The sequence below is a fragment of the Oenanthe melanoleuca genome, chromosome 8 (assembly GCF_029582105.1).
Source record: "Oenanthe melanoleuca isolate GR-GAL-2019-014 chromosome 8, OMel1.0, whole genome shotgun sequence".
NCBI classification, from domain to species: Eukaryota; Metazoa; Chordata; class Aves; order Passeriformes; family Muscicapidae; genus Oenanthe; species Oenanthe melanoleuca.
Window position 1 is genome coordinate 22,737,402 of NC_079342.1, and position 26,017 is coordinate 22,763,418.

Consider the following 26,017-nt stretch of genomic DNA (forward strand, 5'->3'; position numbering starts at 1 on the left):
AAGGTCTTAACTCTAATCTTGTAAGCTAAAGGCTCTGCAGCTCTCTGTAAGCAATGCTGTACATTTCCCATCCCCAGCTAAGGCAATGGGACCATGAAAACAGAGGGACACCTGGCAGATGGGATTGCTTCCTCTGCAGTACACAACATCAATTCTCCCTTCTGCTGGTCTGCTCTCTTTGTGTATCTCCATTCCAGGGGATGAAACACAGGAGACAAAGTGTGTTCCTGCCCCAGCACACCTGCAGGTGTTGGACTTGGCTGCTCCCTCAGGGGACAGGACATGTCAGGGACAGGCTCTGGCCCAGGAGCCCTGCACGCATCACAGCACTTGTCCAGCAGCATTCCCAGGCCTGGACATTGCAGCTCCCTGGGGCTCTGAGGCAATTTCAGAGGCTGGAAAGTGGAATTTTTGGAATACCTCAGCACAAGGCATTGCTGTGCTAGGAATGAAAGAGCAGAATATGTCCAGCTTTAAGGAACCCACAGTCCCTCTACTGAGCATGCAGGAATCCAGTCCAGTTTCCCAGGGGTAAACACCATCCTAACCCCAATCCCAGCACCTTACAGGGAACAGCAGATAATATGTCACAACTTCTTATATACTACAAAACATGCACCCACATACAAAATAACAGACGGTCTCTGAAGAGTTTGGGGTTTGCACAGAGGTGTGATGCATCAGCAGATAAATTGAAACCTAATGGCTTACTTTATTTGCTCAAGCTATTACGTTTCTTGGGAGTTATGTTCAAAGGTGTTCAACAGATCATTTAATATGACCTACTGCACAGTGCAAAGCATCAGCTAATGGCCCCATATGGAATTCAAAGATTTACCACTGCTTGCTTGAATCAAAAAATCCCCAACAAAACAAAAAAACTGACCAAAAAAAACAACCAAGAAACAACCCAAACCAAAAATCCACTGAAAAATCCCCACCAAACCCCAACCCAAAACAAAAATAATACCCCAAAAAACCAAAACCCCAGCACCATTTTAAAAAATTTATTTTCATCTGAAACTGTCTCAGATTCTTATTCTGAAGCCTTTCAAATAAACCCTCAACAGCTCCATCTCAAATCCACACAACAGCAACTGATGTGCTGCACCAGCTTGCAAGGGAACAGCTGATATATCACAAAAGTACCAGGCCACTAGAGGGATATCTTAAATACAGGAAATAAAGATAGTTCATGGAAAAACTGAGGCTGGTTCTGTCTCCTTTGAGAAATCATTCTGCTCTTGAACTTCTGCCTGTTTAGTGGCTGCAACTGGGCAGAACTCTTGTTTTTGAAGAGCTTCATTAACCTCTTCACATCATGTAACCCAATACAAGATCTAATGAGCTGAAATCTAGGGGTTTTGGGCTCTTTACTTTGGTTTCTTCCAAGTATATTCTTAACTTCTATACCAGCCCAGAACTGGAAGAAATACATCCTCCTGAGGAGGAAAGGCTGGAGGTTTGATCCAGCTGTGTGTCCAAACTATTAGAACCAGATGTTTTCCTTAACCTCCGGATTATCCCAAAGGTGTCTCTGTAGTACCCAACAAGCCACACATCTGCAGGAGCTACAGGAGCCTGGTCAGCTTTGTCAGGTGGGTGAGTTCTGCTGGAGATGTAACAAACCATCATTTCTCCTTGGAGATATCACTGTTGGAGAGGTCAAAGACCTGAAGCTCATTTCCCCTCAGCAGATCTCTGTGGGACACTGACTTTATTCTGGCTGTCACCTGTGATTCTGATCCACAGCAACAATAAGTTCTCTACCTTGCAATAGCACAACAGGGCAAACCTGAAGGTGACTGAAGCTCTCCACAGGCAGAATCAACCAACACCACTGCACAATGAACTAGTGAGTGCAGAAAAGAAATTCCTGCTTAGGCCCAGCCTAGCCCTGAACACACATCTCTCCCCCCTTAAATCTGCACCACATACACAAAGACAGGCTCATCCAAAAAACCAGATGGGAAGTTTGTAGGCAAGGCTGCTGGAAGCACCACTGACAGCAGCTCAATTCTTGCTCTGTGAAACAGAGCTTCCTTCAAGGCTCAGGTATTAGGCAAAAAATCCTGGCAGCAGCCTTCGTTTGTATTAAGTCAGAGCAGAGTTCTGCCAGCAGACGGCCATGAGCTCACTAGTCTGAAAAAACATCTCATTGACAAGAGTTTTTGTGGAAGCAGTAACTTGTTTGTGTGAGAAATAAGGGGAGAAGGGGGAGCGACTGTATGTCAGGAGTGATAAAACCTGTACTGCAAACACACAGTAATTTGATTTCCATTTAAAATGATATAGGATAATTTCCATTTAAATCCTGCTTCAAGTAAAAAAATGGAATTAAAAAGAAGTCATAAATTAATAGACAGTATTTAGCATCAGTGACATTTTCATATTCCAGTCACACACACTGAATTTATTTCAGACTGGTGTTTTGAAAAATGAGTGCAACCATAGTCTCTGACAGCCAGAGCCAGAGGAAGAAAATATTTGAGGAGGCAAAAGACCCAAAAGCAATTATTATTCTCTACCAACCAATTTAGAACAGTCTGGGTAGGCTCCTCCAAAACCCTGGAGCTCATCTCAGAGACAAATAAATGGAAACCCCATCTTGAGCTTGGTACTGAAGGAGCACATATTGTCTGGAGCAAACACCAGCAGCATCCAGAAACTGATTTATGTGAATGAGTCAAGGAATGCTGAGGGAGTAGGACTGGGAAAAATGAGCATGGTGCTGGGCTACTGCTCTGTTGTTCCAGTAACTGGTTGTCCTAAACCAGATACAAAGCACAAAAATACATGCAATGCTTGGTCCCTACCAGCAGCTGGCTTTTCTAAACCTCCAGGGCCTCAATAACCTGCTCATATCTCAGTTTACAGCAGCTTGGAACTCCCAACCCTCACCTAAGCTGTCCTGTAAAAGGGAACAGAAAGGATTCACCTCTACCAACACCCCACCCCAGTCTGAAAGGAGCTGGAGCCAAGCCAAACTAGAGAAGCTATCGAGTTCCAGGCACTAAAAGTACAAACTCTAGCTAAGTGCTTCCAGAGACCCTCTGCACATGCTAAGAGAGAAGAAATGCCATGCAGCCAAGTCAACACCAATCTGCTTCCCTCTGCCAGCACACAGAATCCACCAGAAAATTCACATCTCCAACTCCTACTCCTCACCACAACCGTCCAAGGAATCCCAGTTCAGTCCAGGCGCATTCACAAGGTTATATCAGACACTCCACTATCATCAGCCCTTTTCTCCATCTGCAGCATCTGCAGAAGTAAATAGAGTTCTCAAAACCTTCCCACTCCCAAGACCTAACTTCACTTTAATCCCTTGGGCACCAAGAGATCCTGTCCATGACACAGGAGATTATCTGACCTTGCTCCCTGCTGACACCACTCCTCCTCCTGACTTTTAAGCCTGTATAACCCATCACTAAAACAGATCCTTGAAGATTTAGATTTCCAAATCTGAAAGCTATTCCAGCTACTTCTCCCACTGGTAATTCTTGCCAATTGTAGCCAAGAATTAAGGAGAAATAAATGCAGGCCAGCAGTTCCTGAAGACATTAGAACTCCTTTCAATCCTTCAGTTTACAGAAAAGAGAAATATCTTGCCTTTTACTGTTTTTCCAAAATGAAAACATAAATCTTTATCCTAATCATGCAGTTCCTAGGCTGACATATTTTTCAATGTCTTTTTTTTAAATTAGGATTTTTGCTAAGTCTAGTGTAGTGACTTTTGCATGTTCTTTTCAATTAATTTTAAATATTTTTGTCATTGTCTTTGTGAGTTATGGTGTTAATTACAAGTTCTGATTAAACTACAGGAATGTATTTGTTGTCTTCATTTAAAAAGAAGAATTTGCAAGAGTAAAAACACACCCTCAATGAACCAGAAGGGGGGCTCCCAGCACCAAGGTGCAGTGGCCAAGGACACACCCTGGAACACCCCAAGGAAAAGGCAAAGCAGCTTCCTGGAGCAGTGCAGCCAAGGACAGAGCTCAGCACCTGCTCTGCTCCTCCAGCACACACCAAACCACATTTCAATCTCACTCACACACTTGGTTTTTCTGGTTCTCTTTTCGATGCAAAGAGGATGTAACATTTCTGCTTCCTCACTGAGAAGTGCTGATGATTGATGGAGAGAGGAGAGTGTTGCTGCAAAGCTTCACAGGTCATGTTCTTTGCCTTCTAGACAAAAACTGTGGAACAGAAGAGATCTCCCACAGCTTTTCCTGTCCAAAATCGCACTTCCTAACATCTTTTTATAACTTGTCTGAAGCAAGCTTTTGGTTACCTTATGATACAGCAGTCCAGCTACAGGAACTTGCTTAAGTTCACTCAGCTGAAGTCTGGTATTCACATACTGTGAGCTAAAAAAAGAAGAAAAAAATCGACCAACCAACCAACATAAAATCAACAAAGCTCCAGACAGAATGAAAGGTAAATAGCTGGAAATCTATTTATTCCATGTATTACAACAACTCAGGCACCATGGATAATACAAAGATCCCATCAACATCTATGTTTTAATCAATCCCTGGAAAAAGGGTAAGGACAGACTTTGGTGAAGGCATATTCCCACCCCAAAACAACACTATCAGCTTTCATGCTGTTTTATCTGATTCTACAGTTAGTTACATGTTAGTAAGGGAAAAAAACACACTGACTACTTGAATAGTTGGTCAGAACGAAAGCAGCCTTCACTCATGAGTAAGATTTCACTTCCCAAAACCTCTAACAGCTACCTCAAATAAGCAACCACTTCTCCCAAAGAAATGCAAGAAATTCTGCTTTATAGGCCATTAACATAACTTCAGTCCTCTGCAGTGAATTCAGTCTATAGTACAAAATTTAGCCTTTTTTTAGCAGTGCCACATCATGTCAAGACGAGGAATAATGTGTTATGTTGCAAAACTTTATCACAACCTAAATGGTTCACATAAAACTTTAATGACTAAAAGTATATACCAGATTCACAGTTTAAAATCAACATGTTGCTATTAGTCTCCTGTCAACTTTTTCAGAAAGAAAACTGGTGTCATTTTACAGTAACAAAAGTGCTCTGGCCCAAGGACACCAGATATAGATATATAGACAAATGCATGTGCCTGCACATACAACCAAAACTAATAATTTCATGCTTAAAAACTGGATTCAGGCATTGTATGAGGCACATTGTACACAAAAAAAGGAAAAAAGAATTGTGTTTTTCTTAACTGATGAGTGTTTTAATAGTGCCACACATCTCTATGAAGGAGCCTGGAATTTTACAGAACAGGGCAAAAAAAATCAACTTCATAGTGAACACAAATTTTTTCTTTTTTTTTCCTATCTTTCTTTACCCTAAAATTTTGGTGCATGTGGGTCCCATTTAGCTGTAATCCACCCTTGGCCATGAGCACCATCAACGTGCACAATGCTTGACCAGAATAAAGGAAATGAGATGCACAGAAATAGACTGCAATAATACCAAGTCTGAGACATCATCTCACAGGAAGGAAATTCCAGGTTCTGACAGACAGCACCCCACATCACCTCGGTCCTCTCTCAGCCCTGTAACCCAGATGAGCCTTCTGGGACAAGAGACAGCAGCAGTGCTGGGAGATGCTCTGCACACCACGTGCACCACAGATCTGCTTTTAGAGAATCCTGACCCAATGCATGAAGACTTTTACTCCCAAGACACTCAGATAAATAACTGCAGGTATGTGATAATTTACATAAGAGATCAAAAAAGCCCTTTAATCTCTGGCTCAGTACAAATCCCTGTTTTGGTATCCTCAGGAAGGGCCCTGCCAAACACAGAGACTGACTCCTCTTCAGCTGCACTCAGACACCTGGGGTCTCTTCTTCAGGAATCTGATGGGCAGTGACCAGGCATGTTCCATTTAACAGAAAATGTGAAAGAAAAAGGAGAAAAAGAGGTTGGAACAACAGCATTTATCCCAAAGGTCTGCCACCCTCAGCCCATATGAATTTCCAAGTCCTTGACAGTGACAGGGCTGCCCAGGGATTGTAGAGTCAGGTTAAACACCTGAACTGAAACCAGAGCTGCCTGTGAGCAGGGACCAGCCAGCCTTTGGAGCTGCATTCCAGCACTAACCATTAGTTCAGCTGGGGAAGATGACAGTGGGAATGGGGCAGGCTTCCCCATGGATCAGACCTAACTGATCCCTACTCCTAGATTTGTCAGAAATAAGGAGCTGAAACAGCTGGTGTGCCAAGCACAGGTGAAATAGACAATTTGTTTTTTAGGGGCAATTAACAGGAGCACTTAACAGCCACTAGTGGTTGCAGCTGGTCCTTGGACCCACAGCTGAAGGTGGTTCAAAAGACAGGCTAGTGCACAGCCTGGGCAGCCTGGACTGCATGAAGAATCCCAACTCTGCAGGAAAGACAAGTAAGGGATGAAGTGGGAGCCTGTCCTGGGCAGGAATGAGGCAGATGACTCCTTGAGGTCTTTTCATCCCTACTTTGTACTTATGAAAAAAGACAAAATAATCTTGAAAACTAGATCTTCCTGACCCTTGACAATATCCAAAGGCTTATCATAAACAACAGCCTCTGCTACTGAACTCTGTCCCACTGATTCTTTTGGGCAACAGATTAGGTTACTGGATTCCAGTCTCTAAACCCACAACCTGCACTACAAGGCACCAGGCAGGTCATGACACAAGGGACAGACACACAGATAACAGGGTAGACCCCTGTCTCAAAAGCTGAGTGCCAAAAGACAGCAGACAAAATAAATGGTTCCATTTTAAGAGATACAGATCATGCAGAAATCAGATATAAAAAATAATTAAACAAACACAATGTGCTGTGCTTACTAGTGTCACAGAACTCCTACACATTTCAATAAACCAGTTTTATGGTATTATCTCTGTTCCTCTGGAGGGCTATTTATCCATTTTATGGTGATGCCAAATTATTTTTCCCTTTTTTCTGTTATCCCAATATTCTCACTGCTGTCTAGTAGACCCTAATATAAATTGTGGGACGACATGGTCTTTAATGTCATCAAAAAAGCATCAGAATCTGTCAATCTGTGACCAGAGCAGGGAAAAATAAAGAAACTCCTGCTACCCTGCACATTGCCATCACACAGCTCACGCCTCTTTTATGGCTTCTCTGCAGAACTGCACAGTTTTTAGCTGATGAGTGGTTTGAGTCTTGCCATGCAGACCTCAGCAAGGCACAGCAGTAATTTCTGACTTCCCTGCAAATGTTTCTACTGAATAATTTCATGGTGCCATTTGCTTCAGTTTGCCAAGACTGAGATGAGGAAGAGAAATTCAAAAGCCAAAAGAAAAAGTGATTATGGATATTGGGATGGGAACTTACCTGGTTTTCCATTTTTATGTAATTTTACTGCACCTTGGTGTAAAAATGACCTTAGCAAGAAAGTATTCATAACTGACATTTCTTGATTCTATTTCCAGTCTTGATAATTCAAGAATCTCGTGTAGGTTACTTTACCCTTCTACCCCAATTTCCCCAGCTAGAAACTGGAAGTATTTACTCCTATTCCTTCTTTTGATGCAGTCATCTAAATGCAAGTTCTCTGGCAGAAAGACTCTCTACAACATCTTGCACAGCAGGAAGTCACCTGAATTGCAATTCCAAAGCTGTGTAAATCCCATCTCACTCCTGACCCCTCAGTCTAAAGCTGTTATTAAAACTACATAATAAATAAATTTTAAGTATCTACACTTACAAACAGAAAACTAAATCCCACTGAAATTTAAATGACGAGCCAAGTGCAAAGTCAGTTAATTTCTAAACCTGTGTTTTAATACTGCCACGTGGAAGTCACAGCACAGGTGAGCACATCTGAAACGGATGCAAAACACCAGTGGACAGAAGCAGGAGAGGCAGAGCCAGCAGACTGGAATGTCAGCATTCCTAAGTGATTAAGAGTGACCATGAAAATTAAAGTGACCTCCTTGCTCAAATGGTGACAGAAAATGGAGTTTGAAAGCCAACACTTCCCTGTGAGTAATAACAGCTAATTAAGTTTTAAATGATCCCTGCATCTCACTGGAGTTTGCCCTCTATGTGGAATCTTTTCATATTTGAAAAATAAACCATTAAAGAATAAGAAAATGCTCAGATATCATCAGCTAGTTCCAGTCTACTAGTATATAATTATGAAATATAATTATTACACTGATCTCATCAGCTTCAACCCGTGCTTTTAAGTTGAAACCATTCCTTCACTGGAGCTGTGTTACATCCACTCATCTCTCAGCTGGGATTTATTCCAGCTTTCCACCTGTCTCACTATTGTTCACATTATCATTTCTGAAACATAAGCATACACTGATCCCCAAAGCAGGCAGGGATTTTCAAGCACAAAAGGACCTAATTACTGCTCCCAAGCACCAACCCATTTATGCAGGCATTCCATCCCCAGGTTACTAAGAGAAGAGAGAGCAGATGACCCACTAAGATGAAATTACAGGCAACTTTCTTCGCTATGCCATCACTTAATCTGAGACTAAAGAAAGTGTAAGGCAGTGTGATAAACTGCTGAATACACACACTTTCAGGCTGTCTACTGCAGCCAAGATGAACCTGCCCAACAAGCAAACACCGTACCTGTAAATGACCAATCTGAAACAAACAGTCAGCACTGATACAGCTGAAAATAAAACCCCACAACCTCGGCCTGCTAAAAAAAGAGGGTTGGGGCACGCTGACTGTGTAACTTCTGGGTCATTTTTGTCCGAGATAAAGATCCCTTTCCCTCCCTTTGCAGCTCTCCAAGCCCAGCACAAACAATGCTGCACACTTTCCCTGGAAGGTTCCCAGGTGGGGTGGGAGCACAGGGAGCCCTGGAGAAGCAAAGTCACACGAGCAGCACATCAGAAGAACCCTCTGTGGTATAAAAAAGCTGGAATTGGGTCCCAGAGCCAGGTTTTTCCTTCAGGCTCTCTCCTGCTGTGGGCCCCAGCCCGCTCCCCACAGCACTGGGTACCTGGGCGCTCGGAGCGATGGCTGCAGCCCTTCCTCCTCCGCAAAGGGACAGCTGCTCCTCCATGGAGACAGCAGAGCCAGCCTGGCTCTGTGGCCAAAGCAGGGACACCGCCATTCCCACTGGGATAGCCGGCTCCAAAGGCTCCCAGAGCGCCTACGGCCAAGTCCGTGCGGGAAGCTGCGCGGGGCCGGCACCGAAAGCTGAGCCGTCCCTCAGGACTGCCGCCGTGCAGCCATGAGCACAGCCCCGGGCGACACAGCCGGGGTTAACACGGGCCAGCCCGGGTGGAACTTCCTGACTGCCGGCGAGGGCAGCGAGGGAAGGAAGGGTTTAGCTGTGCCTCCTCCGAGCCAGCTGGCCCCACACCAAATGGCCTGCCCGCCTCATTACAGCCAGCAAGTCCCTCCAAAGCCGCTCGCAATCAAGGCGTAATTAACAGCCAAGGTAAGAAGGGAGCGCGAGGCTGCCCAGCGCACACCTTTTGCTCAGTATCGGGATAACGAAGCTTGAGATTGATACAGACTACACAAAGGAAATTCAGTGCCTGCTTCAAACTCATTATCTCTTAATCCATCTTTACTGTCACTCAAAGCTTTCACCTCAGAAATCCATCAGAGGAATCCACTGCTCAATTTCGGCCCTCCAGCTATGCAGACAGAGCATATGGGACTTTGAAATATGCTTTTAGTTTTCATTCTCATGATCTACAGTTGGGCATTTTAAAATGCTGGCTTACTCAGGAAAATGCTGAAGTAGAATATAAGTGGCAATGGAAGAATGCAAGCCTGTGAAACACCACTCCCCTGCCCTCCTCCCCATCCCAGTAACACAGGGACACAGGTAAATCTTGGAATTCTTCTCTTGAAAGGACTCTGTCTGAAACACAAGGTGCTTCCAGAAACTGACTGAATGGTTTCACTTGTTCTCAAAAGACTTTATAGATACTGTATGTGAGCTTGCTCTGAGTGGGAACTTCGTGTCCTGAACGTTCCCAGCTCTGGAAAAACTCAATTCTGACTGAGGAGCAGACTAAACCTCTCCAAGGAACCACTGCCACCCCACCAATATCTCTCACTCTCTGCAGCAACTCAGAGAATCCTCAGAACTGACAATTGTAGTCATTCTCATTTTATAAATCTTGACATTTTCATCAGCAGATTTTCCAGCTTAGCCATGCCTTGTGTCTGTGTGCAATCCTCTTAAAAAGGGAGTGATTTCTTGTAAGAACCTTAGTATATCTTAAGTTATATTAAGATAAGTCCCTACAAATACTTTCACACAATATTGCAGAGACCTTAAGTCTAGTGAAATGTACTGAAAAAGTTGTAGAGCAAACTAATTATCCGCAGGACTTCTTAAAACCTCCTAAAAAAACTCACTTTGCGTTTGTACAGCGAGAGGCATTTCGGGATGTGCTCTGCTTTGGTGATCAGGACTGCACTTACAACTCCCACGAGTTTTTTATAAACACCAAGCTGAGCTGAATCACAGGCCATGTGGGGTCTGATAATATCTGTTTCTATACACATCTGCTATAAGGAAATCTCAAATGGCAAAATTCCCACTGATACAAATGAATGAGGAGTCACAGATCTACACAGAGAGGAATGTGAATTTACCCACTGCCACACACCAGCTCGTGATTCCACACCACACTTGTGTGACACCCCAAATTTGGCCCGATAGCACGACTTGCTTTATACACCTGCAACACTAAAAGAAGGAAAAAAAAAAAAAAATCCCTGCACTGATGTTCTGCAGAGCCCCACACTTGGAGACAAATTACAGCCATGTTACTGAAACACACACAGAAACATCTGTTTAATGACACTTCAGTGGTATGACTGGGGGAAAGGTCCTCCCCACGCCCCTTCGGAGTAAAAGGAAATTTTATTGACTTTTTAAGTTAACAGGAGTCTCACCGCGGACTTCAGCAAAGAATATCTGTTTGGGGTTCTTCCAAGCAATCCTATTCCTCCCAACACTTATGTCAGGTTGAAAGATCTTTTTTTTTCCTTTGTCCCCTTGGCAAAGGCAGATTGACCAGTTCCCAAACTGCTCTAATTCCTCCATCCCGACCCCTGTTTGACCGCCGCAGCTGCCCCCATGCTGCGATTTCTGAATACATCTTTTAATCCATCTTCCAGCCTCCAGCCTGGCAACAATGCTCCTTTCAATGCCCACCAGCACCTACCCGGCCCTGCCGCTCTGCAGCCCGGGAACATCCCGAGCGGCTCCCACAAAAGCCGGGATTTACCGGCCGGGAGCCGGCCCCACGCTCCCCGCCGGAGTTCTCCGTGCCTGTGGATTTGGACACATGCTCCGGCGGTGAATGTTCCCAGGCTCCAGGCCAGCTTTGCTGGGATAACTCATCTCCCTGCGGCTCCCGACACGCGGGGGGACCGCGGAACGGGGGGCGAGCTCTCAGCCCGGCCCGGCCCAGCCCAACCCAGCCCGGCCCGGCCCAGCCCAGGCGCGGCTCCCCGGGCGGGCACAGCCGCTGCCCCTCGGCGCTGCCCGCAGAGCCCCTCTCGGCGCCGCCCCGGCCCTTACCAGAGCGCGATGCGGCTCTTGGGGTAGCTGAGCCTCTCGATGCAGCCCAGGACGTGCGGCAGCGTGTGCGCGGCGTTGCGGGCGAGGATGGCGAGCAGCACGGTGGGCTGCAGCAGCGCCGACTCGGGCAGCGCGGGCGGCTCGGGCTCGGGCTCGGGCGGCTCGGGCGGCTCGGGCGCGGCCCCGCAGCCGCGCAGCAGCGGCGGCAGCAGCAGCAGCAGCAGCGGCGCGCTCGCAGCCATGACGGGCGAGGGGCAGCCGCGGAGCCGCCGGCGGAGCGGGCTGCAGCCCGGGGAACGCGGGAGGAGGAGGGGCGGCGAGGGGAGGGACGAGCAGGGGGAGGGGAAGGACGGGCTGAGCAGCGCCGCCGCCCGCCCTGCGAGCCCCGCTCAGCGCCCTGCGAGCCGCGCTCGCCGCCCCCCGGGCACCGCCCCGGCCCCGGCGCGACCCCCGAGCTCCTGAGGCTGCGGTCAGCGCTGCTGATCAGCGCCCGCGGGGAAGGCTGCGAGCCCCACGTTTCTCCACCCCAGTTCTGGGCTTTAAAGAGCCTTTTGGAGTTGCTGTTAACGCTGAGACGTCCCTTTGTTCCATGCTTACATGAAGATCTCGCCATCATCCTTCCCACGTAGGTAGGGAATTGAAGTAACTTTGAGCTTTAATATCAGAAAGTTTTTGGCAAAAAATCGGCGGGATGTCTGTGCGACACACAGCTGCACACCCCACACCCATCCCACGCTGCAAGGAGGGATGCGCTGCTCCAGCTGGAGCGCAGCTGAAAGATTAATATCGTAGAGTCTTCAGAAAGGCTTGGGTTGGAAGAGACCTCAAGGATAATCTCATTCCAACCCCCTGCCATGGACAGACACCTTCCACTATCCCAGGTTGCTCCAAGCCCCTTCCAAGCTGGCCTTGGACACTTCCAGGGATTGGGGCAGCCACAGCTTCTCTGCGCAACCTGTGCCCTTCATAGGGAAGAAATTCTTCCCAATATCTAATCTAAATGTACTCTCTATCAGTTTAAGGATGTTCCCCTTGTGCTATCACTATCTGCCCATTTAAAAATTCTCTCTCCTTCTATTTTACAGGCCCTTCTCATGTGCTGGAAGGGCTCAAAGGTCTCCCTGGAGCTTTCTTCTCTCCTGGCTGAACAACCCCAGCTTTCTCAGCATCTCTTCTTTGAAGACAGGAAATACAGGGAAGATTTTCTCTACTTCATTGACTTACTCACCATGGAAAATGTTCCCATGAATAGACATGGATGGCAGTTTAGCATAAAGATACATAAAAAATATTCCAGCAATTAAAATTATTGGGTCATGATCTTGAAAGGGGCATGGTAACCATAGTTCTCTTAGAAGTTAATAGGATTTGGGCATGCTAGACCCTTTTCAAGATGAAATCTCTAATTAATTCTAAGGGCCCCATCACAGCATATTTGGGGGTTACTGTGGGTAGGAAGTTTCTCCAAGGTTGACAGACGCACTTTGATCAGGTGCTACTGTTGGCTGTGTGCTTGCAACACTTAAAAAGCAGGCAACCTTTAGCAAGCAAACAATTGTTTAATTATCCATAATCTCATTGTGAATTACTTGCATCAAGGTGTTATATATATATGTGCACACACACATATATAGAGTTAATACTTACTGTTCTTTTGCTTATAGAACCTAATTCACCACACACACCAAATTATATTGTCTCAGTTTCATGATCAGATGACTTCACAAAAGGGATCATCCTAGGAAACTTCAATAAAGAATCTCCAGGGGTCATAGAATCATCTGCACTAAAATTTGAGAAAGTCTCTCAATTTGTATGCATCTTCCTGAACAATTAGTGCAAATGTGTTCCTCTTGTTTGCCCTCCACAATGCCTTTATAATTGTCCTTCTAGAATGATACATTAATGAGGCTTTTCTTCCATGGTTAGTTTGCCACATGTTGCTTTTATGCTTGGATTCATTAACCAAATAGAAGGAGCAGCTTTGCAGCCTGTGCGAGGTGATTAGAGTTTCACAGGAGCCAGCCCAATCTACACTCACGGAATTCTGCTGCTGCCCACGGGACCGCTCACATTTGGAGGGTGGGGACTAATGCTGCCAAATTATATTTGATGTGGAGGGCTGGAAGCTGGCGTTTTCTATCCACTGGACGCTCTAGATGGCTCACAGTCCTGATTTTAGGATATTTCAGCAGAAATAAGCCCCTCCTCTGCCTGCCTTTGCCAGAACTCTGAGTGTGTTTTTACCCTATGCAGGTCGTGATGTCCTCCGTGAAATCTAAGCTCTCTTCAGCTCTTTTCTGAAAAAAAGAAGACACTCCTCTCTTCTTTTTGTTTTGTGAGCAGCGTCAGGGCTCTAGCAATTTGCTGGGGACGAATGAAAAGACTCCAGCAGCATCCCAAAGCCAGAAATTCACTCTCCAAAGTGATGTTCCCTCGCTCACACAGCTCCCTGTGCTGGCTGGCTGCTGTGGAGCACAAAAGAGTGAGAGCAGCAGAAGCCTGAGATGTTCTTCCATGCAGAAGAGAAAGGAGTCAGCTCAGCTTCATCTCTCACTCCCAGTCACACACAGTGCAGGGCAGAGTTCAGAGAGCTCAGGTAAACAGTTACCTGACAATTTGTGTCATCCCAACACCCATGAATGTGTATGGCTTTATGTCCACATGCAAAGAAATCTGTACTCATTCTGACTTTGTTGGTGGCCAAAATTATATCCTGTGGGGTTGTTTTAAGCCCAGACTCCATCCTGCTGTGACAGGACAATGAGCCACTCTGTGGTGAAATATTTTAGCTTTGAGGAAGAAATGGCTTTTTGCAGATGTAAGTCCCACAGAAATCAATTAAAGCCATTTGTTTCAGCCTCCTCTAAATATCTACACCAAACAAGGACGTTCCAGCTATGACAACTGTCTCTGGCAGAGGCATAATCCCTCGGTTTGGCAAGTGACAAATTCTCTCTGAGGCAGATTTCTTCTAAATTAGACTTGTTTCCCACATTGAGGAAAACAGAGGTTCCATCCTGCTGATGTAAATTGACTCATCTGTAGATTGATGTGAGTCCATCTCCCTTCACTTGCTTCTTCACCTCTAAGAACTCAAATCCATCCAGTTATTTTCCCAGCAGTTGAGTGAACCACTATTACCAACTCTTCCATGAAAGTCTTGGAGACTGGATTTTTTTTATCCCATCTAGCTATCTGTTCTGTGCCCAGGGAATTGAAGTGCTGGCTAACACAATACTTTTTAAGCAGCCAGAATGGCTGTGCTCATTTTACCACAAAATTCCTTGAATTAGAATGTCCCAAATATGACTCCCTGTGGCTACAAACCACATACAAATTTATGTGTTACATACATACAGACCAATTTTCATTGATGCTTTATTGTAGGACAGCCACAGTTTGGAATTTGTCAGAAGACTCACCGAGACAGATGGAGCTGATAAGCCAGACCTGGGATATTTGGAATTAGGCAAAGCATATTCTCCTTGGAAGTCAGAGATATTTCTAGTAAAGCAGTCCAAGGCAACACCTTGAAGGCATGTCCTTTATGCAGTCTGTAAAACCTTTGGGCACTGCTGATTGATAATGCATTCCTTGTTTTGGAGCCTTTAGAAGAAGGGACTGTGAAAGGCATACGTGTATGTATATATCTTGATATAGATATAGATATATAGATTAGATATAGATATAGATATAGATATAGATATAGAGATAGAGATATAGATATAGATATAGATATAGATATAGATGATATAGATATAGATATAGATATAAATATAGATATAAATATAGATATATGTAGATATGTTTTGTTTGGAGGATTTGAAGCGGCGCCTTTGGCCGCGGCGGGAGCGGGGGGTAGGAACGGAGCGGAGGCGGAACGGTCGGCGCGGTGCCGCGGTTTCCCGGGAGCGCGGGGCGCGCGCGCCGCCCGGAGTGAAGCCGCGTTGCACACGGGTGGGAGAGCATGGAGGCGGCGGCCGGGCCGGGCTGGAGCGGCGTCTGCCCGGCTCCGGGGGGCGAGGGCGACACCGAGCCGGGCCAGGGGTCCTCCGCGGCCGGGAGAGCCCAGGGATCACAGGGCAGCTGGTCGGGTGCGGCTGGCGGCAACTGGATCACGGCTCACCCCGCGGTAGGCCGGGGCGGGGGTCCCTCGGTCCCTCGGGGGTCGTTCGGGGGTCCCGCTCTTCCTGCAGGGCTCCCTCTCGAGGTTCCGCCAGGAGGTTCTACGGGGAGATGCCAATCTAATCTGCCAATCTATTCAGTTATATTGGGTTTATGGAGGGGTCTCTGGCCCTGGGGTAGCTGGGTAATGCCACTGCCAGCAGGGGCGGAGGTTAGAAATCACGGAATCCCGTCTGGGAAACGTAAATGCCTAAAACTTCGACTCCGTCTTAATTTTTACCACATCAAAGACATGGAGGTGTTTAATTTGGCTATCGTCTTATGTTGACGTGTTGCAGCAAAAATAGATAAAATTATTTACCCCCAAATAGGTAAAATTCCACGAAGCTAGAGCTGTTCCAGAAATAGCTGTAATTCCTCTCGTGTTTATTTTGCTTGCTTTTTTTAAGTGCTAAAATATGGGGAATGTGGAAAAGGGAGCTTTTGAGATACTGTCAGGAAACAAATCCTGCTTTTTGATTGCCTTAAAACTGGTTTGAAACTCCAGTGGCTCTGCTGGCTGGAGAGGTGGTGTGTGCATTCCAAGTGTAACCTGTGCTTTCCTTTATCAACCTTCCTCTTTGGGTCTCAGTTCACAGAAATGATGTCACTTGATGTGTCTGACAGCACTCAAGTCTATGCTGCCTTTTTGGTGTACCTGGACCTCTTAGAAGGTAAATTGGGGAAGTGATTGTATCCCAACAAATGTCTTTGCTCTTAGGGGCTGTTAAATTAATTGGTTGCACTGAGACATTACAAAGTCCTTGGTGCCCATTTTGAGACTTTTTGTGCTGAAAGTTTTGTCCTCTGCCTCCCTGGATCCTGTGCAAAGATGAGGGTCCATTTCATCCAGCAGCTCCAGGTGCAGGTGTTCCAGGGCAAAGGCAGTCAGCATGGAAAAAAAGGTGAAAGAGGGGTAGGGGAAGGAGTAGGAATATAGGAGGGTGAAGTGACAAGTTCAGTGGTTGAGCTTGTAATAGTCCTCACTTGTAGATTAATGTGAAGTTAATCATAGTTTTTCACAAAATTCACACTTTAGCAAATGGCTGCTGTGTGCTGGCCTGTTTTCTGGAAAGGGCAGTGATTCCTCTAGCAAAGAAGATCATTTTAGCTGTAATTTATAACCACTGTATTAATATTATGTAACAATATATTAATTTATAATAAACTGTAGGTGTGGTGCTTAGGGCCATGGCTTGGTGGAGGACTTGGCAGTGTCAGTCAGCAATGGAACTCTGTGATCTTGGAGGGCTTTTCTGGCCAAAATGTTCCTGTGAAATCCAGTGTAGTCTTCTGGTGTCTGCTCAGAGTGGAGCAGAGTTATGTGATATATAAACTTCTGCCTGGCTTCTTCCAAGTTGGCTTTATTGGAAAGGGACTGTGAGTAGGCAGCCAGCCAGCCTAAGAAAAATATTTCAGTTTTGCTTGGAGTCTGTTGCTTCTCAAGGTCAGGGAAGGGAGGGATTTTACAGTCCAGAAATTGCTCTATCTGTTGCTGTTACACCTCTGAAGAAAATGCCTTAATAGTCATTTGAAGAAGATTTCTGTAGTTCTGCAACAAAAGGTTCATCCTTATCCCTTCAAGCAGGAGGTTAGAACTATGTATGATCATTAACCATGCTTTTAGCACCTGCTGCTTCACAGTTCAAGGTGCTGATGAAGTCCAAATTTGGGTTATAGTGCTTCAGGTGACTAAAGCTGTGTGTTTTATCTTTTTGCCTTTTGCAGAACAGCTTTGTCAGGCATGGCTTTTCACCATCCATCAGTGCAGCTCTGGAGCCAGCAGGCTGGTCCTGCTCTGTGGATTTCTTTAGGATTGCTTCTCAGGAGGGGAATTTGGCAGATAAATGGAGTTTTCCTGTGAAGAGAGGGAGGGAAAACAAAACCTTAGCTGTTAACTTAGATACTGCATTTGTTATTTGATTAAAATGTGTTTTGTGTTCTACCCCTCTCATCCCCACCGAATTCCTAGGGAGGAGCTGGCACGAGGTGCAGCCGGTGGGAGTGGCAGAGCTGCAGCTGGTGTGTTTGCACGCCCGTGCCAGGGAGCAGGAGGGGCTGCAGGTGATGGTGCCAGTGCCTGCACACATCCTGATCAGCCACGACAGGTGAGGGTGTGCTCAGTGCCTGTCCCGGCTACCACTGACAGAAAATGGAGCACAGATACATTTTTCAGGGTGGTGATGGCTTGGTTAACAGGGGAGGAGGGAGTAGAGGGGTACCAGAGAAAAGCAACCTCAGAGTTATTTTGGGTTCTGCAGACACACTGCAGCTTGCAGCTTGCAATGTTAAGAAAACCTCAGCTTTGCATCAGTCTCTGCCTCTCCCTGTCTGGAAATGGTTCTTGGAGGTCAAGCAGAAACTGGTGCCCACTGATAAACACTTCCTGTTGTCTGGAGTTGCATATGTGCTAGGAGATAACAGTGGACACCAAAGTATGTGTTTGAGAGACAAGGTTAGAACACAAGACCTTCACACCTTATGTTTTGAACATTCTTGTGCTGTTTTGTGCTCTGGGAAATGGACGGTGCTTCCTGAGTTGCTGGACTTGAAAGGATCTAAGAGGAAAGAAATCCTCTTGGAGCTGCCTAAGAACCAGCTTTTTTATTGTAAAATGTGTGGATAAGCCTTGTATGGTTTGCTCTGCTTTTGCTTTTAAACTATAATTTGGCTACTTTGAACAGGAAACTCCTCTTACTTTGCATCTAGAGTTTCAAATGCCTGTGATTTTTTACTTTCACACATGCAAGAGCAATTCTTCAAGGAGAAGACAGCACAGCCATGAATTTGTTACATTACAGATATTTACAGCCTAGAAAACTTCCACTTCAGTAGTTTTGCAGTCTATTATAACTGGCCCCTAGAGCAGCCTCAGACACATGGTATGATTTACCCTCTGATAAAGGCTTCCTTCTCTGACTGGTGTTTGCCATGGTGACTCTGAAGACCTGAACTAGTTCAGCAGCATCATATGGTTGTACATTCTTCAGTTTCTTCTGTTCCCCCTCCTGATAGGAGCTGGCTCAGGGCTGGCTTTACAAATCTTACTGGTTTTTGCTTCTTCCTCTTGCTCTGTGGGCAGCAGCCAGACACAGTGGTAGGTAGCTAATTAATTGTACTTATTAATGTGTGTCTACACTCTAGGAGTGATGGTTTTGCTTTTTATTTTGAGTTTCAGGAGTGACAGATCAATGTCTTGCTAACAGACTTCTATCATCATTTTGCTGTTTGTTTGGTGAGGGGGAAGAAAATTATTTACTAGATATTGATGGAGTTTTGTGCTGAAAAAACCATTATATTTGCAATATATTGGTCAATCACTCCTAGGGGCTTGGTGTTGCAGAGAAATGTGATGTGATCTGCATGGCAGAGGAAAGCTGCTGAGGGGCCTTGCAGGGTGAAATGCTGAGTGTCACCCAGCCTGTCTGCAAGCAGGAGATGAGTGTGTGTGTGTGAAAGGGAGACTGCAGCTCTCAGCTCAGACAAGATTTTAGGGGCAGCCAGTGAGGATGTGGGATCCTTGAGGAATTCCACCTACATGCTGAGCTGTTGTGCTTGGTTAATATAGTGTGTTTCCACCTGGACTGAAAATTTGGATTCCTGGCATTGGGTAAAGGTTAGGAGTATGTTCTGATTGACTTTTAATGACAGATATTCCACTGCATGCATGTCCTATCTTTTACTGTGTCATTGGAGCTTTTCATAGGGAGCCTCTGCACTTGTTTGTTCTGTGGTGATGCTGTTTGCTCTGCCTCTGGCACCAGAGTGTCTGGAATCTGGTACTGGAAGTATGTGTGGTGGAGAGGCAAAGACTGAATGCATCACATTGATTAAAAGTACAGTTTGTGACTAGGGTTTGCTGCAGAGCAAGGACACAGGGTGTGTTGTCACTAAAATGAGCTGAATCCCAGGCTGCAGGGCCAGGTGTGTCCATAAAAGCCTGTATGTGTTCAATATCCACGGATGTTGTCAGGCTGGGAGGTTGTGTTTGTGTGCAGCACTTGTATTTGTGGTGTTGAACATGCATCTGTATTTTGTTCCAAGCAGTGCTTTGGGGTTTTGTGTTACCTGCTAAAAGCAGGGGAGGAGGTATGAGTACAAGTAAATGCAGCTTAGTATTGAGAATAAGCCCTTGGAGGTATTTGGGAAGGTGAAAATGTTCTGTCTGTTCTGGGCCTGGAATTCTGCTAAGTGCAAAAGAAGTGAGTAACAACATTTACAGGCAGCACTTCCTTGTTTAACCAGTAACACCTGGGTAGGGTTTGGAAGTGACACCTTGAAATCAGACTTCCATCTTCATTCTGCTCTGTGTTTTTCTTATTGGTAGAAGGAAGAAAGATTCCCGAGAAAATAATGGATTTTTTACTACATATATGCTAAAAAAGATGTCACATTTTGCAAATATTAGTCAGTCACTCTTGTGGGTTTGGTCTTGCAGAGAAATATAGCAGTGGTTCTCTACTTCAAATCCACGTCAGCCAAGCTCTGCCTTCCCAGGTGTCTCATGAAGTTCCCTACTTGGCTGCCACTGAGAAGTGTGTCCTTAAAAGGCCACAGGAAAGTTGTTGTGAAAACTACTGGCAGGACACCTAGGGAAATGACAAAAAATAAAATCTATTAAATGTTTTTTAGCCTATTAAAAATTTCATCATGTTCTGTTTGAGCATGACAGTTAACTGCTGAAGGCAAGAGCTGTTCTGCTTCCTAAGCATGGCAGGGTAGGGCTGCACAGGAACCCACCAAGTTACAGAATTCTGGGCTGTGGAGCAAAGACTAAATGATCTTACACAGGCTTGAGAAGGGGCTTTGTGCTCTGTGTATTCTTCAGATGAAGATTGCTGAATCTTCTTCTGTGGGCAAAGCCCTGGGGAGTACGATGCAATTTCTGTCTTGGCCTGCTCTGACCCACACACAGCTGGCTGAGGCTTGGAGAGCCTCTGATTCAGCAGGGACTCGTGCTTGCAGGAGGAGTTTGTGGGTGCATAGGCTGGGCTGTGTTTGCTGCTCACTACACCTTAGTGCATGCCAAGTACCTCGTTTGCAGTGCATTCCTCAACCGTGGCTCCCCACAGTGGAGGAAGCACTTGAATCCTGGGAGTGCTGCTTCAGAGCTGGCAGAAATGACTTGCATAAACCAAGCTCAGAAAGTTAGGAGAGCTCACAGTGTTGATTTTTAGATATCTTAGATGGGTTTTTAGATAGCCTGGAATGCCTTGATCCTTCAAGGACCAGGGAGGTAGGTCCCAGATCTGATAGAATTGGGCACTGCCTGTCCTAGATAAATAACTCTGTCTAAGCAGAATGTTGCAGATAAACTGTCAGATTAAATGACACGTCACTGCTCTGTTTGTATTTTGTGTACAAGTGTTGTAAATGAAGGATGAAGTTGCCTGAGGTCATGGAGACCTGCAAAGTTTGGGAAAGGCTTATTCTGTTAAAATGCTAACTTTAGAAAAAAACAATACATTAATGTTTTTTTTTAAAGCTGATAAGCATCCTGAGAAGGAAATCTGAGGACTGGAATTTACTGTCTTCAGAGTCTGTAGACTGTAAAATAAATCTTACTATAAACTGAAAAATCCTGTTATTTTAAAGCACTGGAAGTGTGACGTGCATCTTGCATCCTCTTCACAGTTTTGTCAATAACTCCCTTGCTATAAGCATAATTTACTCATGCAGTAAATCACACATTGAAAATGTAATTAGTGGCTCCTAAATACAAGCTCTTTATTAGTATTTTTATTTAATATAAAAAGTTTAATATTTTAAATGAGATTGCAGCTCATTTAAACTCCCACAGCTGAGTTGGTTGTGCTGTTCTGTGGTTAAACATCCAGTGTTTGCTGTAGAACTTTGCTGAACTTTGATACTTTCCTTTTGCATGGTTTGTCTTGTTTTCTTCTTGAACTTCCATGGAAAAAGATCTTTATATTCCGTGGGTTTTCAATTCCTTCTCCTAACCACTGTATTTTTTTTTTCCATTACAAAAACAGAGTTTTTCCTAGCATTCCCTGTTCATGTCTTTTGGGAACAAATCCCAAGGAACAGTGGTGTGCATTTACACTTTTTCCCAGCCCCACGTGCTCCTTCCCACATATTTCAAGGCACTGGGTTAGTGCTAAAGTTTGCAGTGCTGGCTAAATCCAAGGAATTGTGCCCTGTGGGAGGTTCCTGTGCCGTGGTGCTGACCCAGGCTGGGACAATGGCACGCTCCAGTGCCTGGGGTAATGATCTCTGCAGTGGCACAGAGACCAACTTGTGTGCACTCTGCAGCCCTGCCTGGTGAGCAGGGGAGGGAGCTGTTCAGGCTGGCCAAACCTGCAAGGAATTATTCATCCAAGTATAAAGGGCAGATTGAAAGCCTTTGGCTTTTATGGGATGGAAGGCAGTAGTTCCATTTAAGCTCAATGGAGCTCTATGCAACCTCCATAAAGCTGCTCTGAGCTTGCAGAGTGATGCTGCTTCTCAGAGGCATTGCATGGGATGTGTCTCTGAAATGCTCTTTTGTTCATCACAGAACTTGCTGCTGGAGTTTTTATCATTCTGACTTGGTTGGTTTTTGCAGAGTCAGTTGAAACCTCAGGGTCACCAGCTGGGTACCTGGTTCTTTCTTTCAGAGAAAAGGGCAGTGCTATTTTGTTAGGAGCAGATATTGGGAAACAGCACAGATTTCTTTCTCATGGGTGTTGAGAGCCTACATGGTGGAAAATCAAGATGGGGCAGGATGCAACATTCCCCTCTGTTCTCTGGATGGATTTGTATGGATTTTCTTATTTATTATATTTTAAAGCTATTAATTGCCACAGTAATTGCTAAATAGGGGAAGGTAAAGTCTGGGGTGTCTGTGCTTGGCACTATAAGAAGAAATCATGAGTATTAGAAATGAAGATCTATGGCCTGACTGTTGCATCTCTCCTCCTAATAGACTATGAGGAAAACAAGTGACAGGTATTGAAGAAGATAGGAAGGAGCTTCTGCCCTGGCTGACAGGTGAATCTAGGCCTCTACCTGAGTCTGCTCTCAGATACAGCATTGTCCACACTCAACACAAGTTTGGTTTCTTTGGCTTCCAAAATATCTCTCCACGGTAGCTGTCCCCTTTAATTTGGTGTTTTATCATTAATTCTATATTGCATTCACAGGAGAAAGAGAGATGATGTCCACTGCTTCATGAATATTTTTTTCCTCAGGGGGTCTGTACCAACAGTGTGTTCTCACCAATTTAGAGCTTTCTCTCTTGAGAGAAACACTAGACACTTGGCTGCTGAGGGTGCTGAGGCTCTGGCACAGGCTGCCCAGAGAAGCTGTGGCTGCCCCATCCCAGGAAGTGTCCAAGGCCAGGCTGGATGGGGCTTGGAGCAGACTGGGATAGTGGAAATGTCCCTGCCTGTGGATGGAACTAGATGAGCTTTAAGGTCCCCTCCAACCCAAAGCATTTAATGATTCTGCAGTTGTATTCTTGCTTTCTGGATGTGTCAGGAAGGACATCTGTAATCTTTTCCCAGGCTCTTGTCCCCTGCCAGGGTTTTGGCAGGACATTGTGGTGCTGGGGGTACCTCTGCACAGGGGCTGGGGTTCTGAGCACAGAGTAAGTTACCTGCCAAGGAAACCTGCAGACAGAGCCTGCTGATGTGGCAGTGAGAACAGGAGCAGATGGCCCATTACCTGAAGGAGTCTCTTGCAGTGTCTGTCCTCTGCCAGTGGTCAGCACAGCCTGTCTCACCTTATTTGTTGTGTTGTTAGGAAATGTGCTGATGTGGGAGGGCTAGCATGGGGCTTTTCCCAGCTGTGGTATCTCTTGCATGAAGTAACTGTGTTGTGTTGCCTTGCTGTGTGTCTGGCCCAGTGGTGCAGGCAGGAGGCAAGGCCCTCCTGAATTTGCCAGGCTGGATTATGCACAGCTCAGAACACAGATGGATCTTTAAGAAGGTCATGGGCTTAACAGTGAGGCTTTCCAGGCTGCTGCTCATTCTCTGCCACGTTCCATTTGGCTTTTATTAGAGGATCAAAGGAGTTCTGAGGGAAGATGGTGATTGAAGTCTGAAAGCTGCTGCCTTTAGAGAGAGCCTGTTTTCAGCTGCAGTGCCCAGCCTCAGAGCTGCCTGTGCTCTGCTGGGTGAACTCTCCAGGGTGCATGAAGCCAGGAGTTTCACTGGTTTGACTGGTGCACAGCTGAACTCCCCTGGAATGTAAGCTGTCCCATCAATCTCAGAGAAGCCCTCTTGCACCTGATGTGTGGGGGAAGGAGGAAGTTCCCTGTGGGAATGTTCAGTGGGAGGTGTTACTGTTCTGTCTCTGATCACCACACTCCTTCAGAACTTGCTCCCCAGTCAGACCAGGAATCCAGGGACTCCAGGGATCAGTGTTGTCCTGAGCTCTGAACCGAAAAATAACTGGCATGTTACTGTTAAAATAAGCTAAACAGGAAAAATTGCATAACTGTCTTGAGCTTTTAAGGAAGACATTATTTGGGCTGACTGTTCTGAAGAAGGACAGTCTTGTGGCTTCTAGTCTAGACAGGGAGGTAGAGAAACCTGGCTTGGGCTCCTGGGCCTTCCACAGGCTGGCAGAGACCTGTGGCAGAGGGACTGGAAGACTTACCTCTGCAAATAGAACAAATCTTAATTATTCAGTTCTCCAAGTGAACACCAGGTGTTATTTAATTAGATTTCTTATATAAGTCTACTGAAAACAGGGCCAGTAGAGATTGGTGTGCTAGGATTGTCGTGGATGAGGGATGGCTGAGGCACCTGCACACAAGTACACCTAAACAAAGCTTAGAAACATGTGTTGAGCCATTTCCAGCAGAGGTGTGTGTAACTGATTCTGTTGTTTTCTTTTGTTGCTTGATTACACAACTTAGGATTTTTATTAGAACAGGTGTTATGCTCACTTTGGTGAAGACAAGTTTGCAGGGCAAAAACAGGCTGAATAAAAATGGTGCTATTCTACCTTTGTGCCATCTCAGGTGGCTGTGGACTCCTTTCTAAGTGATCTTTTTCCTCTCCTAGGTTAAGGGAAATACTGAAGAAAGCAGCTCTCCCTCCAGAGGATCCTGACACCCTGCTGTCAGTTACTTTGGCCATAGTTGAGACAGACTCCACAATAGTCTACTATAAAATGACTGATGGCTTTGTAATGCCAGATCCTCCTGATGACACTGAAGATGTGGATAATAAGCAGTGGAGGAAGAAAAGAAAGAAACCTTTCAAATGATTGGGACAGAGGAAACAAAACATTTCTTGAACTCCTGTGCTCAAACCCAAACAAATGCAGGAACTGATGTGTATGAATAAGTGGTGTGCTAAAGTCTTGGCATAGCAAGGATGTGTTCAGGGAGAACAGAGGCTTGTGCAGCTGCTCTGTGATGAATGCTGTTTGAGGTATGAAGTAGGTAATGCTTTGACACAGATCAGTCCTGACTAATAAATTCACTTGGGAAGTGTTTCTGTTTGCAAAGCCTGTGTTTCCTCTCTGTCTGGTCAGGTACACAACAGAATAAACACATCCTTACCCATGCTGTAAATATTGGTTGCAGGTAAGTCTGAAGGGTTTGTGGCAGGACTGAAGGGCTTTGTAGTCTACAGAGTGTCTTTGTCTTAGCCCTGTCAGAAGCACTCATGCTGCCCCCCAGGTTACATTTCTGAGCATTGCTTTCTTCCCTCTGCTTTTGGAGAAAAGGCTCTTCCACAGAAATGCCTCATTTTAATTTTTTTCCCTGCAGAGGAAAACTGATTATAGCAGCACCAGAGGCAACTAAAACACCAAAGTATGTCACCATCTATGCTGTAAGAGCACACTAGTTACCTGCTACAGGCACCAACTAGGTGTCCAAAGCCATTGTCATTCCTAGGATTTATTTTACTATGCCTTTGGACACAGCTTCTGCATATTGTGATTGCCCAGAAGGTGCTTCAGCTCGGAGTTAGGAGTAAGAAGCCTGACTTTTAGTTTCTTCTGCAGGAATTTTCCACATCATTTGCTTGAAGATCTTCTCCAGGTTAAACTTAAGAGTTGCCTGGCAGTCAAATAACATCCCAGAGCAGCTACTTGAGCACAGGATTGTCTGTGTGACAGCTGTGTGGCCAAGGATCACATTCAGAAGGTGAAGCACAAGAGGTTTTTTTATCTTGTATGGGTAGAAGAATGGGAGAAAATCCAAAAAACCCAGGTGGAAATGAAAGACCATTTAAGATTTGCTATCCTTGGGACTAGAGTGGATGTTTTTGCAGTGTTTGCTGCATGACTGATTCTTGGCTTTGCCCTTCATTTTATCATTTCTGTGCACAGAAAGAGGAGCATAACTTGAGCCTCCTT

The 26,017-nt window shown here is 45.4% G+C and overlaps 2 protein-coding genes across 3 annotated transcripts in view; one reads left to right on the forward strand and one right to left on the reverse strand.

The window, feature by feature from the left end:
• COLGALT2 (collagen beta(1-O)galactosyltransferase 2) overlaps positions 1-11,869 on the reverse strand; it is a 43,471-nt gene extending 31,602 nt beyond the window's left edge. Inside the window, exon 1 of one of the 2 annotated variants that reach the window (XM_056497707.1) lies at positions 11,534-11,869. In XM_056497707.1, the coding sequence (XP_056353682.1) occupies positions 11,534-11,775 (242 nt within the window). In that variant the 5' untranslated portion in view covers positions 11,776-11,869. Of the gene's footprint in view, positions 1-8,980; positions 9,061-11,533 lie in introns of those variants that run through there. The other variant, XM_056497708.1, reaches the window with a different exon arrangement.
• A 3,604-nt stretch (positions 11,870-15,473) lies between these two features.
• Positions 15,474-25,147, forward strand: TSEN15 (tRNA splicing endonuclease subunit 15). The gene is made up of 4 exons (XM_056497709.1): positions 15,474-15,668; positions 16,293-16,374; positions 17,673-17,808; positions 24,712-25,147. Exons 1-4 carry the CDS (start codon positions 15,504-15,506, stop codon positions 24,914-24,916), a joined length of 588 nt encoding a protein of 195 aa, XP_056353684.1. The 5' UTR covers positions 15,474-15,503; the 3' UTR covers positions 24,917-25,147.
• The last annotated feature ends 870 nt before the right edge of the window (positions 25,148-26,017 follow it).